Source organism: Sceloporus undulatus, chromosome 3 (assembly GCF_019175285.1).
Source record: "Sceloporus undulatus isolate JIND9_A2432 ecotype Alabama chromosome 3, SceUnd_v1.1, whole genome shotgun sequence".
Lineage (NCBI taxonomy): Eukaryota > Metazoa > Chordata > Lepidosauria > Squamata > Phrynosomatidae > Sceloporus > Sceloporus undulatus.
The window spans coordinates 233676358-233693151 of NC_056524.1; the positions used below are offsets into that span (position 1 = coordinate 233676358).

General features: G+C 38.1%; 1 protein-coding gene across 2 annotated transcripts in view; it reads right to left on the reverse strand.

The window, feature by feature from the left end:
* COL4A4 (collagen type IV alpha 4 chain) overlaps positions 1-16794 on the reverse strand; it is an 83425-nt gene that overhangs the window by 51275 nt on the left and 15356 nt on the right. For both annotated transcript variants that reach the window (XM_042461071.1, XM_042461070.1), the window contains exons 4-10: positions 14327-14404; positions 6145-6279; positions 5019-5063; positions 3913-4029; positions 2377-2445; positions 1244-1279; positions 140-202 (exon numbers count right to left, since the gene is read on the reverse strand). In XM_042461071.1, coding sequence (XP_042317005.1) covers positions 140-202; positions 1244-1279; positions 2377-2445; positions 3913-4029; positions 5019-5063; positions 6145-6279; positions 14327-14404 — 543 coding nt within the window. The remainder of the gene's footprint in view (positions 1-139; positions 203-1243; positions 1280-2376; positions 2446-3912; positions 4030-5018; positions 5064-6144; positions 6280-14326; positions 14405-16794) is intronic.

Below are 16794 nucleotides of genomic sequence, written 5' to 3' on the forward strand. Positions count from 1 at the left end.
GACAACTGTGTAATTATTTTGAAAAACCTGTGGCTTTAATACCAGTCTATTGGCGCATCTGCGGAACTGGGTTGCCCTCTTCATTTTTTCCTTTTTATACCAGGAATAGAAGGATTTTATTAAAATTTTAGTATTATACCTGTATGCCTGGTTGACCTGGGAAACCAAGTGGACCTCTTGGTCCTCTCTCTCCTCTACGACCCTAAAAACAAATGACACAGAAATAATGATAATAATCTTGTTAATTCTGTTTCCCATCAAGAGGAAATTTTGCTTGGTATTTTATGTAGAAGCTTGATGTTTTATGTAGAAGTATTGTGGTACTTCTAGATGGCCTAATCAATAAATATTGATTGGTTGAAAAAAAGCTTAAATATCTCATCCAGCTAATACACGTATACCTCAGTTAGCATAGGCTCTGACAAATGAGCTCTTTTTTACAATGCTTTTTTATACCCCTAGCTCCCCCTATTCCTCCTTGTCCTCTGTTCATCTGGAAGTTTGTTTTAGCAGCATTGACCCTAGAATAATGGTGAAGGGGGGCGGGAGAAACACAGACATTTGGCATCAGGTTGCAGCAGCATGTTTTTAGTCCAAACAATGAAATAAAGCTTGAGCTGGAAAAGAGGAGTTCTCCTTCAGCCAATCCTACTGTAAATGTGTCTGCCTGCCCTGCAACAGTTAAGTAAATTTCCAGATCCTTTCTAGGCATGTGTGAATAGTAAAAGAGACCTGCTTAATCAGTTACCTGCAGCATGTTAAAAAAGCATAGATCTAGAAGTTTGGCCACCAAAATGAAAATCATTAAAAAAGTGGAAGTGAGTGAAAGAAAAAGTCAAACCTGGCAGCATTTTGGAAGAAGCCTTCAAGTGGTCTTGAGATGGTTTAAAGTGGTCTCCAGATGGTGTTTTTGTTTACTTATTGTTGGCAATTTACAATGGTGCCATTGCATTGGTGGCAGCTGGTGGCTTCCATGTCAGGGATGTGGTAAAGTCTGAATTTTAGTATAGACTTCAAAGGTACTATCCAGGGTACTATATCCAAATTAGGTTCAGCACCATGGATAGCTTCATTAATGGTTATCCCTAAACCTGTCCCTGGACATGGAAATTACCAAACAACTGCTTCTATGTTCAAACTATGTAGCAGAAAATGATTGTGGTGTAACCACAATATGCAATACTATGATACAGTGAGCACATTGCACAAAACCAAACAAAATCAAGTAGATAGAAGGGCTTACAGGCATGCCACGGGGTCCAGGATCTCCTCGTTCTCCCTGTAATCATAACCATGTTGTCAGATAAAAGATGAAATACTTCTTCATAACTGTTCAAGTTATCACAGTATTATGAGTTGAGGTGAAAGGTTTCTAAAATATATCAGGATACAGATGTGAAATACAGAGGTATTCAACAAGAAATCATAATTTACACAAGTAACATTCAAATGAAATTTTAAAAAGTGATCAGTTATATCAACATGCTAGTTTATTTCACTTTGGTTGGAATCTGTGTATCCTTAGCTAGGAGTAAGACTACTGAAACAGTAGACCTAAATTCTGAATAAATATGGGTAACACTGCTCTGATTAAAATTTATAATTCCACAAGGGATCCAGTTAACAACCTTTATAAACTGTAGTTACAAATTATAGTGAGAGATGTTTGACCATCTCATCTGGTACAAAATATGCCCACTAGATTCCTTGGCTCTTCTATCCAAATGTGTGTTTATTTAGAACATGATAGGACAACTGAGGAGGGGGAAGGGGGCATTTTTCACACCTACACCCATTCCATAGACCTCAAATGGAAATCTTGCCATATCACTTCTCAATTGTTTCTGTTCTTCCTTTCCTATTTTTTCCTTGACATTTTTCAGCAAGGTGGCATGTTTTGTGACACTTTCAAGACATTTTTGGTGTGTGTGTGTTGGATGTGTGTGTGTGTCCAGATATTTTATTTGAAATGGGGAAGGATTGAGGGCCTTCGGGCAGTGAAAAATGCCCTTGGCCACCCTTTCCCCACCCTCATTGAGAATTTCATCCTAAACGAAAATCTACATCAGTAAAAATATACTTTAAAAAGAATGCTGATACAGGTTTTCCCCTATTTGCAGATAAAAGTATTTTTCAGCAAAAAATTCTCAAGGAAAACTTCTGAAAAGCCATTTATCAATTTTTTTGCAACATGATAAATCCTAAGGCATGTAAATTATGACTACTATAAAAGGTTAGAAAATTAACTCATGGTTTTATATTTAAACCAATGAATATCTTAACTGCATGCCATCTGATATTTTGTTACTTTTATGAAATTATTACACTGAATTTGACAATAAAATCATTTCAATAAAGTCATGTCATTGCACTTACAGGAGGCCCTCTAATGAACTCAGAAATGTAGATAGAATTTCCTTTTTCTCCTTTTTGCCCAGGAAAACCCTACAAAAACATTTAAAAAATCAGAGAATCATGTCATGATTTTGGTTATGAAGACTGAAGTAATGATTCTATAATAACAGGGTTCTGTTTCTGACAATCTCAATGTTCTTTTACTTGCGGTTGTTGTTGTGTGCCTTCAAATCATTTCTGACTTATGACAACCCTGGGGCAGGTTTTCTTGGCAAGATTTGTTCAGAGAGAGTTTGCCCTTTCTTTTCTCTGAGGTTGAGAGAGTGATTTGCCCAAGGCCATCTGTGGGTTTCTATGGCCTAGCAGGGATTTGCACCCTGGTCTCCAGAGTCATAGTCCAATACCCAAATCACTACACCATGCTGGCTCTTTTACTTACAGACTGAATTTTACTTAAGGCACCTTTTAAGTCTAGATTGTATGTTAAATCAGAAAATAAGATTAAGGTGAATGGAAAAAAATCTATAAATTTTTAGGGTTGCACCTAGATAAGGCTGTTTCCCATGCAAAAAGAGAACCAGGATCTAGTAGACACTTTCCAATAAGGGAAAAGGGTGGGGCAAAAAACTGTGGCAGTAACGTATTACAAACAATAACACTGACTGTAATATGTTACTTTCTGAGATAAAGTGGGTGCAATGACATTATTTTCCAAAGTGACAGAATGTACAGAATCCTGCTGATGTGTTACGCTGGTGTCACTATGCCCCTGCAGGCAGTGGTGGCAAGAGGTAAAAAGTTACAGGCATTACAACCATGAAGGACACAAAGCACTGGAAAAATAGACTGCTCAGAGCTGATACGCTGTTTGCATTCCCTCACTACTACTGCATGACCCTGAGAAAAGTCCAACCAACACTATAGTGCACCAACAGGATTTCATCCAATGACTGATGATTTTAAGTAACAGTGGCCAAGATCCTGCCACTGTCTGCTGATGTTATGCCCCAAAAACACTTAAGCAGCACAGCACCCGTCCCAAATGGCCATGTTTTGATGAGCAGGGGATTCAGCGATGATGCAGCCAGGTATTTTCTTCTGCCTGGACACATATCTGCAGAGATCTCTGGGGATCCTTGGGAAGTTTCTACAAATGACATCCTTCCAGTGTGTCCAGCTACAAGAAAATATCTGGAAATGTCCCTTCCCATCATCCTATTCTCCAGCAAGATGGAAATGGCTAACCCATGACTCATAGGTTGACTCATGCCTTTATTATTCACTAACAAGATGCCAGAAAGTATTTACTTGTTACTTCCAAAACATTTCTTTGGGAGGGGGATTCTGAATCACTGTCTAGAATAATTTTCTATACAATAAAATTCCTGATCTGCCTGTAGTAATACTTTTATTGGGCCAACAAAAAGGTGCAATATATTGTTCTATACAATGCATTGTATCTAGCCTTAATCATTCTTAGAGGAGAAATTATTCTGTTCTATATATCAGTAAGTATGAACATGTGATAAGATCATAATAAAGCTATACTGTACTCACAAATGAGCCTCTTGGTCCAATTCGTCCAACTTCCCCAGGAAATCCTGGATCTCCCCTTGAACCATTGCACCCATCCAAGCCAGGCTGGCCTCTAGGTCCTTCTGGTCCTGGTAACCCCTAGAAAGTATCCAGTTCAGATGCAAACCCATATAAAAATGAGAAGTCTACTTTTTTACCAAACATACAGTACAACAGCATCCTGCTATAAATATGTGTGTGTGTGTAAGTTTAGCATATGCATACATGCCACACATGCACACATGGATGTGCCAAAGGAGCTATTCTCTAGCCCTTCACAACCTACCTAAAGCATCCCCCCAGCAGCTGTCAGACCCCTTCTACTGATTACCAGCAGAGAGGGGAGGGAGGGAAGAGGCAATTCAGACAATGAAGATGCTGCTGCTCTGGGCTCCTAGGGGAAGGAAAAGGAGGATACATTTACATCTATGAGTGCACCTCATTTCTTTTCACCTCCCAGGCAAGCCTCGGTCATTCTTGTGTCCTTCTTCTTTCCCCTCCCTGACAGTAAGCAGCAACAGAGACCTCTTCTGAGGTTTGACAGCCACCAGGAAGAGGGTATGTTTAATATAGGATCTCAGCTACAAACACCTCAGTTTGAATAATTTGCATTTGGATCTAAGAAAAAAATTGACTGCAAGTATAAGCATCTCCTATGTGTGCATGGTGACTCCATTCTAGAACAGGTTTCCTTTATTCTAATAAAGAAAGTGAAGCTCAGCTCCATGCTATATATGTAATATAACATCATTGAGTCCTACGAGGCTTGATTTCATGGTTTTGAGTTGTCAAGTGTATCCCAATGGGGAAATTTACAAAATTCATTATTTTAAATCCTAGTTTACAGTGTAAATATGTCACGGTTTATAATTTCCAAAAAAATCCCAGAATTATCAGTGCCAGGATAATATACCACATATCAAGCAAAGTACATAAAAATGGAAAAAACGTATACAAAAAACGTATATAAAGATGTTTCATTCTTGTGTGGAGAAGCAAAATACGTGAAGTGTTTTAAAATCCATGAATGTATCAAATACACAAATATTTGTCATATAAAAATACATGAATATTGGTAGTATACTTACAGGAACACCATCTAAACCTGAAAATCCTGGAACTCCAGTGGGACCCTAAAAAAATAAAATAAAATAAGGAAGATTAGAATATGCAACTGAATGTGAAGGATTTTTTCATACATAATGCTTTTTCTTATACCAATGCATTTGTAAAATATATTATCTTCCTACTATTTTCTAGAATTCTGAGAGTTCATAGTGCTGTAGAAGAGCACATATTTTACATCACAAACATTCCAGGTTCAGCCGCCAGAGTACTAAGTTAAAAGTAAGTGTGATAATAGGAGCAGAAAGACCTTTGGCTGAGTCTCTAGAAAGTTGTTGCCAGTACACATAGGCATTACTAGGCTAGAAGGACAAATGGGATGATTCAGTATTAGACAGCTTATATCAATACAACCCATGCTGTCTAGACCAGCTGACAGCAATATCATTGACAAAAGTTGGAAAAGTTATTTTTGAACCAGGACTTGCAGATTATCAAGTATGGCTACTGGCTACAATAGCCAAAGTGGGGGGGTTGGAACTGTAGTTTAAAAAGATTCCAGCCAAAGAAATATTCCTGCTGTACTCCCCTGTATTTTTAAGAAATTGGGGAATCAATTGTGTGTGCTTTTAATTTTTTCATATTTCATCTTGCTGATGTCATACCATCCATTTATCTCAATATGGAAAGGACAGTCCCGATTAATACTTTGTTGTCCCACTTTTTCAGTTGCTTTAAAAAACTGACCACATTCTCTCTCCTCCTTCCCTTGCTTTCAGCTTACTTTAATTGCTGCAAACTAAAACCAAAGTGATAAAAGAATCTGTATTTAATTTACTAAACAGAGAGGCATGGAAGAGGTGCAGTCTTGCCCTTCCCATTAGGACCAGGCAAAAGCAGACTGCTGCAGCTTAACTTAACTTGTGTGTTCTTTCTCATTAAGAATGTTTGTCATCTTGACCACTCTTTAATACTGATTGGCCACATGTTTCCTAGTTTTCATAGGTGAAATGCTGGGAGTGTGTGAGATATATTCTAAAGCAGCACTGCAACATTCTTCTACACATAGTGGTATAATAGCAAAAGGCAATAGCTTCAGGATCTCTCTGTGCTAGTCTTTTGTTCTCTTTCAGCATTGCTACTACTCACCATGTTGCCTCTTTCGCCTGCAGGCCCAGACCGTCCAACATCACCTCTAAGGCCTTTTTGTCCCGGTAAACCAATTGGACCTACAGGACCCAAGGCACCAATTGGACCTTGGGGTCCTGGTTGGCCAGGTTGGCCCTGAAAAGAATAAAAAATTCAGATTTAGGACTTTGGTAGAAAGAAAGAAAGAAAATTAGTAAGTGCTTTCTAGAAAGGCTCTAGATGAAAATTCATGATCCATATCTTACCATTGACATACAATTCCTGTTTGTACTTCTGAAATACCTCACAACATTGAATATAGTAGATGGGAGCACCAAGTCATGCATAAAGCCATACTCTGTTGTGGCAAAGCATATATCTCAAAGCTAACCACTTGAGGGCAGCAAAGAATTTCCCATGGTACAGAATATTCACAGAAAACATATTTACATAAATGGATTACACTTAAAGTACACAAAACAAATGTCAGTGTAGCCAGGCATGTCTTGCAGGAGTTTCATGATCATATTAATTCTGCTTGGAATTTTCAAATAAAATCAGGTTTTGTTTTCCTGAAAAAATCTCAGATCTGTAGGCACTATTAAGAAAGGTGAGACTGAACAGTTGTATGGTGAGAGTAGATCCTTGAGAAATGTACTTTTGCTCAGAAACCTTCAGTTACCACAGCCAAGGACTGTGCTGGGGGGAGGGGGGGAGCTTTAAACAAACAAGTAACATGTCAAAGCTCTGGCGATAAATCTTGGGCAAGTTACTTGGGTCTAGTTGTGAACAGAATGATGAATCTGATATTCACATCTCTTAGCTATTAAGTTATCTGTATGACCATGGGCCAGTCTCAACTCAACTTCACAGTTGCTTTAAGAAGAAAATACCATTCAGCTCATGGAAGAAAGGATTGATATCAATGAATTAAGGCTATGCTACAATTTCAACTATTTATTAAAAAAAAAAACACTGCAAGGCAGTTCCTGTTTGGCTCCCTACAGCATACCTGCAGTTCTGGTGATGGCAAACATATTAGTCATTCAGCAAAATGCTGAGACAAATGGATCAGTTTTATAATTTTGCTGCACAAAACACACACATACACAAATAAAACAAACAATAAAACCACACCAAGGATCAGGCAGCTGTCCCAAATATTTAATCAGGTGGAGAAAATACCCTGTTCCAATTAAATGATCAAAAATCCTTTCTAAGAGGGCCGCAACCTCAAGCACGCTTATTAGAGAACAACATTGTTATAAAATTTGGCTTCCATAGGGCTTACTCATTAGGCAAGAAGTATGTAGAGGGATCTTGTTACTGATTTTCCACACTAAGAGGCTTACAGACCAATGTTATACACCAGCCTGTGAGCAGAGCAGGGGCATGGCATAGCACAACTCATGCCCCAATGCTGCCCTGATGCCACCAAGATGCCATGCGTCCAACTGCATGGCGGGTGGTATCACACCACTCCTCTGGCATTGCATCCAGATGATGCAGTGCCAAAGGAGCACTTAAAAACTGTGGCACCAGCAGTTATGGCACCCTTCTGTGGTGCAAAAAGGAGCTGCTTTTTGCACAGTGGAAAGTCCAGATCAGGGCTTCAGCATGCGGCTGCCACAGCCCCAATCCAACTAAGAAAGGGGTGCCGTCCTGCCCCTAACATAGCTATGTCTTTGGAGGGCTGTATAGACCAGCAAGAAATGCTGGTTTTGGGGTGGAGTGGGGGTGAGATGGCCGCCCCCTGCCCACCCCAACTCTGCCCCCAAATCAGTGTCATGCTGCCCATCTGACCAAATGCCGGGCAGTGTCATGATATTTCTGCAGCGCAGCGTTTACACACACTGCACCGAAGAAATGCAGAAGAGCCACCACAGCGGTGGCCAGGGCAGCTTTTTTACACCCCACAATGGGGCTGCATTTTGCCACTTATTTTGGTGCTGGAAAAACGCAGGATTGGGGCCACGGTGTGCGGTTGCCATAGCCCCAGTCTGGTGAGCAAAGGCATAGTGGAGAGCCACTCCTTTAGAGCCATCTGTTTTCAGTCTTTACTCATTAGGTAAGAATATGATAACTGTCTCAGATGGTTCATTTTGGAATATCATGAAAGAACTACTGTTAGCTAGTTTATAGTCATTATTGTATTTATAACCCAAGGGAATGGGATATATGTCTAAGAGTTTTTTGTTTGTTTTACTTCAGGTACCAAAATAACTTTATTATGCACCTTGGGCTTGGAAGGGCACCATTTGTTATTTGGGCTGCTAGGCACTCAATGTAATAGCTTTTCATGGCTTTAACAGCTCTCCAGGCTATAATAGGACTTAGAAGGGTATCAGAAGCCAGGTATAGGCCATAAAGTGCCAGTTGCCCATTCCTAATTTAGATTGTCACCAGAATAGGTAGAAGTAACAGAACACACTAACTAAATCCAGAATTCACAATGAATTTGACAGTTGACTGATTTAACTTAGGCACATCATGCAAAGCCAGAGCATTTCTGGTCTTTCTTTCAGTTCAAAGACCAATTATGAGTGGAAGCTTTGTTAAGACCACGTTGATACCATCCATAACATCCATTATTTGTGCCCATCTAATGTGACTGCTGCAGTGTTCCAGTCTCAGGACAGCTGTCAAAATAAAGAGGATGAAGGAAGCCATGCTTAATGTGGAAATGACAAATTAGTTCAGTTAAAACAGACAGAATGTTATGCTTGGCATCTGCTAGCTGATGCTAATAAATTCCACTAGCTTGCTAATTGTCTAGGTCAGGAACTCTCCAATCCCAAGACTAGCCAATGTTATTTTAGCACATCCTGGACTTAACCGATTGTAGGAGGTTGAGTCTCAACCAAACAAAACAGCTTGATTTGAAAAGGAGAGCAGTGGTTCTTATTAAAGAAAATATGATTCCTTCAAAAGAAATTAAAACTCAAAATTGTGTACCAAATAAATGTGTAGTGGTGATTTTCTACTACTGCTATCATGATAAAACTCTGTGATTTGGCTCTCCTCTGCAGAAACTGATGTTACTCATTTTAGCCAGAGAAGACTTACAATGCAAAGCATATTTGGGGTAGTTTTTGTGATGCAATATTTGTTTCTTGAAATACTAGTTACTCAAATTTCAGTACAAGATATGATGTAGACAGAATCATTTTTTGTTGTTGTTCAGGACTTCTAGTACTATATGCAAGTTATGGTAGATGCTACCTTTCTCCCAGCAAAAATGACTCCTCTTAAGTCAGTTTTGGAGTGCTTATTACATCTTTGATACTTGCAGCGGGAAAAAAAGAATTAGGCATAGCATTGATCTAGTGGGCCTGGCTAGTTACCACTCTAGCAGGTGCTGAGTATAATGTCTCTTTGCTGCCACAAGCGTTGGGGAAAATGCACTTGCTTAAGAGGGTTATTTAAAGCCAGAAAGATGCCAGTGATAATTTTTGACCTTCTTATTGTGCCACTGTATTGAATAAGACTGCAGCACCATGGATTTTAATATCCATGGGCAATCCTGGAACCAAACCCTAGTGGATGGCAAGGATCCACTGTATTTTTAAAATGTGAGGACAGTTAAAGGCACAAAAATAGGAGAAGCTTTTGGCCAAGTTTGAATGTGGCTTTTGTTGTAAACTGCTACCAATTTGACTTCATTTTATGGTGAACCTGTGAATGAGAGAGCCCCAAGTCACCCTATCATCAACTGCCCCTCTCAGGTCTTGCAAACTCAGGTATGTGGCTTCCTTCATTGAGTCTATACATCTGGAATGTGAGTTCCCTCTTTTCCTGCCTTTATTTTGCAAAGCATTATTGTCTTTTTAAGTAACTCATGAATTCTCATGATATGACCAAAGTACAACAGCCTTCATGTAGTCATCTTAGCTTCTAGGAAGAGTTCAGCCTTGATTTGCTCTAACATACATTTAATTGTATTTTATCAATCCATAGTATCTACAGAATTGTTTTCCGGCATCAAACTTCAAATGAGCTGATTTTCTTCCTATAAGTTTTCTTCACGGTACAACCTTCACAACCATACATAGAAATGTGGCTTAATAGTGGACAATATTTTATTTTGTTTTACTTTTCTATGGCTTAGATAGTCACACTGTTTATAAAAATTATAGTAACCTATTGCTAATTCATCCAGTAAAGCCTGATTCATTCAGTAATGAAAAGAAAACAAATCAAACCCCAAACTAAAAATACAGTTTAATTTTGGGCATATTTTAAAAAAATATTATAGATTTTTAAATATATAGCAAGTTTGTTTACATTTGAGAATAAAAAATTTCATTTCTTCCATCCACATATATCCTGAGGTTAATGTGCATGAGAAGCAGAAAAAACTAGAAACATCCAGTGAATCAAATGTAAAAGGGAAAGCCTCAGGGTGGCTAAAATAATATTTTATTTCTCACCTTTGCCCATATGTAAAATAATATTTTATTTTTCAAATTAGTTCATGTGTAAAAGAATATTTTATTTCTCAATTTAGCCCACAATCAGAGAGAGAGAGAGAGAGAGAGAGAGATTTCTCAAATAAGCCCTGTACAAAATTAGCCCATATTGTGTGTACTCAGTCTCCCTAACATCCTTTTTAGGATGGATGCAATCACAAGGTTTAGTTCACTAATCTAACAGTGCACACATAAGAAAAGCACTGAGTATTGTGTATTACACTATCATGTGTCTTAATTTATTTACCACTGTGATTCTCTTAAAATGAAAAATTAACCAGTCAGCTAATTAAACCAGTGACCAGTCGGTGTCAGTAGCACCTCATGCTGTGCACCAAAAAGAGAAGAAGAAAAAAGGAATGAAATTTAGCTTAGTAAATCCAATTCAATTAAGAAACAGCCTTTAAGTCTAGCTGTTTCATGTATACCGATTAGCTTGCATCGAGTCCAGGGGGAACAAAATCTAAAGCAAACTGAGAGAATGTAAGACTATGGTGGAGACAAAGCACAGGCAACAGAGAAAAAAATTATTAGTTAGGATCAGGATTCCAGAAAAAGTGTGGGTTATTGGATATTAACATTTCAGTACCCCGGACAGAGCCTAAGGAACTAGAGAACTCATCTGGAGCCCTGCCATACTTTGGAGGATATCTCACAGGCTTCACCCTCTATCAGAGAAGTACAGAATCTTAGATCCAAAACACACTGCAAAAATAATCCAGTTTGAAATCACTTTAATTGCCCTGGCTCAGTTCCAGGCAATCCTGGGATTTGTAGTTTGTTGTGGCTCTCTCATAGAGAGGCTCAATATCTCACAAAACTACTATTTCCAGAATTCCCTAGCATTGAGCCTGGACAGTTAAAGCAGTGTCAAACTGGATTATTTCTTCAGTGTGTTTTAACATTTAAAGAAGCATCTCTACTTTAATTTTGTCATAAATGCATCTGAATTTTTGTTCATTCACACTTCCTCCTTTGCTCAGTTTGTGATTTCTAAATTACCTGCACTTGTGTCTGAAGTGGAATTTTATGTGCTAAAAATTATCTAAGGTCACAAATTGTATTTCCTATTCAGAAAATGCTGTAGCTGAGGACTTACACTTTCACACTTTTTGTGCAGAAAACACCATCTTCTGCACAGGAAACATCACTTTCTCTATTGAAAATAATATTTCTAGACAAAATGCTATTTCTTGCATAGAAACTGTTGTCTTCTGTGTGCACACGTGCGCACACACATGTATATTTTGCACAGAATAAGCCCCAAGGTGTAAAGATTCTCATTTATCCACTTTTCTCCTCATTAGAGTTTCTCAACACTCAAGAAACATGCTTTTCAACCATTTTTGAGATATTTTCAAATATTCATTCCATCTCTTTTCCAGTAGTTAGTTAACTAATGGAGGTCTGTATGAATCTTACAAGCTTTGTAAAAAAAAAAAAAATGGGGACATGATTTGTCACAAAACCAGTCATAAGCTCTGCTTCCTCTCCTCATGGGTGAAGAAACAGAAGGAGTCAGTTCTAAGCTATGATACAACCATTTTATAGACATATCCCTCAACTAGGCCACAATGCCCAAGAATATTTGAAGAAAGTGGACTCAAATTTCAGTTTGGTTGGAGTCTCACCCACAACTTACGTTTTAACATCAGAAACAAATAACCATATTATGAGAATAAAAAGTTAATTGTCCCTTTTGGATGTAGAAGAAACAACAGATGAACTCTACTTACAAAAAGCCTTTACTTTTTTTTAAGAGGCTAAATTAGGTCATGTCATGAAAGCAAGCTTGTTCCTATGATCTACTTAACTCTATCAACAAAGCTTAAAGTAGTGAATGGAATCAAACTTCAGAGGTCAGAGCAGGACGTATGCTGTGAACTGCTGGGGGTGGGTGGGTGGGTTATTAAAGGAAACCAGTTAAATCTTCCTAAAATCTGCAGGTTTTCACACCTCTCAGAACAAAGTAAAGAGGTAGCTTTAGATAATATTTTGCTGGAGAATGGTGATAATTTTTTAAAGAGAAATGAAGGTTGGAAACATACACACACACACACACACACAGAAAGAAACTGGCTTCTTTGTCACAGGTCCAAAACCTACTGCAGAAATAATCTAGTTTGAGACCACTTTACTTGCCCTGACTCAATGCTAGGGAATTGTGGGAAATGTAGTTTTGTGAGACATTTAGCCTTCTCTGTCAGAGAGCTCTGGTGCCACAATAAACTACAATCCCCAGGATTCCCTAGCATTGAGCCAGGGCAGTTAAACTGGTCTAAAACTGGATTATTTCTGCAGTGTGTTTTGGACCACAGACACCCAGTCCAGATATAATAGTTCTCAAATTTAAAATGAAAGTTTCACCATTGGAGTATGCCACAAGATGATGCTTTCTGTCTTCTTCCTTCTCCTTAGGATTCACATGCTCCTTTCCTGAGTCACGATTAATTTATTGTTGATTGGATCAACATAACTATGATGAGTGTTATACTATATTCTGAAACCAGGAAGTTGTATTATAAAACAATAACAAAAAACAACAAAATTAATTGGAAGGGGAAGATTGTTCTGTACCTGTTAGTAACTGGGTCCAATCAAGGATGAGTTGCCATTTTAAAAAATGATATTTAGAATTTAATAGGTATTAAGAGTTCAAAACTAGTGTGCAAAGATTGTTACTAAGAATTTCAACCATTCCTCTTGAGGCACTACAAAAAACAAAAAACAAAAACCCAACCCAGCTTGTATTTCTTCACAAAGTAGGGAGAGCAGGCAATCCCAACTGGCTTTTGTTCAAAGACACAGCAGTTATGCATATTACTGATTTTATGCATTCTGCTGAGAGCAGGCGGAAACCAGACTTCAAAGTATTTTTTATTTGTGTGCTTCCATTTTATTTGATCATGGTTTAAGATTTTAATGGCTGCACTGTTCAGCAATTAAAATTCCAACTCCAAGAGGCATATGACATTTTTTGTTTCTCACTGCCATGGCATAGTCCCCAAATGGTGTAGTGGCTTGAGTGTTTGATTGTTTGCTTGACCATGGAAATCTGCTGGGTGACTGTGGGCAAGTCACACACTCTCAGTCCCAGAAAATCCTATGATCCCATTATGTAGACACATGCATGATGACACCCATTGAACAATATGGGGCTTGAGTGTCTGCATTTTCTTCCATCTGGGAGGAGGCTCAATAGAACAGATCATGCCTGAATTCTCCCTGGAAGCCAAGATGATGAAACTGAGTCTGTCATAGGGGGTTGGACTAGATGGCCCTTGTGGTCTCCTCCTACTCTATGATTCTATGAGAAGGCATGATTCTTTAGAAAAGACAATAACACTAGTAAAGGTAGTAGAATAGCAGAAAAGGAGGAAGAACCCACACCCGCTGACTAGATTCAATCAGGGAGGTCACATGCCTGGATGTCTCATCCACAGGGTCACCAGGAGTTGGGGTCGATTTGAGGGCAGTTAACAACAACACAACTGCTTTTATTACTGCTTTAAAACTTCATTTTATGGAGTTTCATTTTCTTCTTTTAATACATTGGTTTGATGTTTAGACCTGTAAGTTCCTTGTGTTAGAGAGGTTAAACAATATGAAAACTGCATGCATTCATAAATTGATATATGCATATATTACATTTAATGTTCATATATGTATCTCTTTGTATAAAATATATGCATACACTGTTCTATAAATTAAAAATAATAGAAGCAAATGCTTACCCTTGTACCTTTTTCAAGAAAGCATTGACAAACTGAGCAATCTTGTCCACCACAGCGATTAATATAGGAATATTCACCCTAAGAAGAAACAGACTTTAATCTTCTTGGTTTTAATTATTCCTTCTTTTCAGCATTATTGGCAGTGCCAACTCTAGAATTTGGGGCCCTAGTCAAAATAATCAATTGAAGATCCTGAGAACAGGTCAGACATACAATTTTGCTTAGCACAATAAATGAAAATGCAATGGTCTATATCCAATAATGCAACTTCCTTTCCTGATACAGCCCTTGCATCTTCTTAAAATGAAAACTCCCTCTTGATGGTTCCTAGTGCTCCCAAGCAAATTTCTGGAATGCATCAAGTGTTGGGGTATAAAGGAGAGATTATTCCCCTGGCCACTACAAAGTTTTACCACCAGAAGTGCAATGCTGGATGCTTTCCAGTGAAAGGATGGACAAATATAATATGTAGATCATGATAATTTTTCAGTTAAAAAAGGATTGGGGGATATTAAATACATTATAGCAATAGTACATAATAAATACATTGATAAATGTCATAAATAAAAAGGAAATACAGTGGGGCCTTATTATCTGCGGGTTTGCCACCTATGGATTTATATTGATTAATCATGTAACAGTCAATTCTATACTACCCTAATGAAAATAACTTTTTAAAACCTGTTTGGATACAAATGCCTAAATTAAATTGCTGGTCCTAAACAGTGTAGATCCACTGAATCAAAAGAATTTAAATTAATTTTGATGCTAACTTAACATTCAATGGTTGATTCAATGGGTCTCCTCTAATTGGGACTAGCAACTGGATTTAGGCTGATGTCCTCTCTCAAATCATCCAGTTTTCTATTGTTCTGACACCATTGCTAATCCTGTTAAGACATAAAATATCACCTTTTCAGGAACATGCTTTATGTAGTTTTGTGAAACATTTATCCTTCTCTGTCAGAGAGCTCTAATGCCAACACAAACTACACTTTCTGGAATTCCATAGCATTGAGCCATAGCAGTTAAAGTGGTTTCAAATTGAATTATTTCTGCAATTCAGATGCAGCCTCAGACTATCATAGCAGACCTTCATATTTCAGTTTTTGTTCAGAACCTGCCCACTTTTTCCTTATCTAAAGTATTTGCAAAACATTTTGAATTCTTGACCTTCAGTATACATGAACACACATGCACAAGAATATAAGCAATTTTCTTCTATCTTGAGACAGAATTCCCGTGGGAATTTGAATCTGTACTTCATTAGCCTCTCCTTTTTGTTACAGGCATTCTTCTGAGGCAATGTCAAAATAAGACATTTTTCCCCTAATAAAACTCTGTTTCTATATCATTCTAGGAAATATTTATTTATTTATTTTCACAGGGCTAACTTTGCACTAAAGATTAAAATGTTAGAATAGTCAAAACACAGACATAATTCATGACCATTTCTTATAAAATAACTTCCAGTTTGATAGAGAATTGCTAATCTTTGCTGAAAGCACTACTGAAGAATTTCTGGACTGCAGTGTTTATAATCCTTACATTAGCCATGCTAATTGGCCAGATATTCTGGAAGTTACAGTCTTGAATATCTGTGGCTCAAAGGGTCCCTGGTTGTAGCCTAAATCAGTCATTTTTAAACTTAATTCTAGGGAAGCCTGGAGAAGAGAAGGTTAAGAAGTGACATGTCAGCCCTGTTTAAATATTTGAAGAGGTGTCATATTGAGGATGGAGCAACCTTGCTTTCTGCTGTTCCAGAAAACAGGACCCAGAACAATGAATTCAAACTAAAGGAAAAGAGATTCCACCTCAGCATTAGGAAGAACTTCTTGACAGTAAGAGCTGTTTGACAGTGAAACACACTCCCTCGGAGTGTGGTGGAGTCTCCTTCTGTAGAGTTTTATAAACAGAGGCTGGATGGGCATCTGTCAGGGGTGCTTTGATATTGTGTTCAATGCATGGCGGGGGGTTGAACTGGATGGCCCTTGTGGTCTCTTCCAACTCTACGATTCTATGAAGCACCAGGTTCTTTGTAAACTCATCAAGTGTTAGGCTCAAGGAGAACAGAATTATTGAATCAATGAAAATTATATAAATGTTGACTTAACAATGTTTGACTTAACCTTGAATTACCTTGAATCACAACCTAGAATTGTTGACTTAACCAGTTCCCATTTATTCAGTCAGTTTACTCTAGTTGAAGTTAACAATTTGATTTAGGTCAGTTAATATTCATTCATATCCATGGGTCCCTTTCACACTGCCCAACTATAGCACTATGATTCCAATTTAACTGCCACAGTAACATCCTACATAAACTTGGGGTTTGTAGTTTGGTGAGGAACTAGAGCTCTTGAACTGGGGATCCTAAATACCCCTCCCTAAAGCACAGATCCCAAGATTCCATAAAACAGAACCAGGCAGTTAAAGACTAATCATACTACTATGACTGGATAACAGTT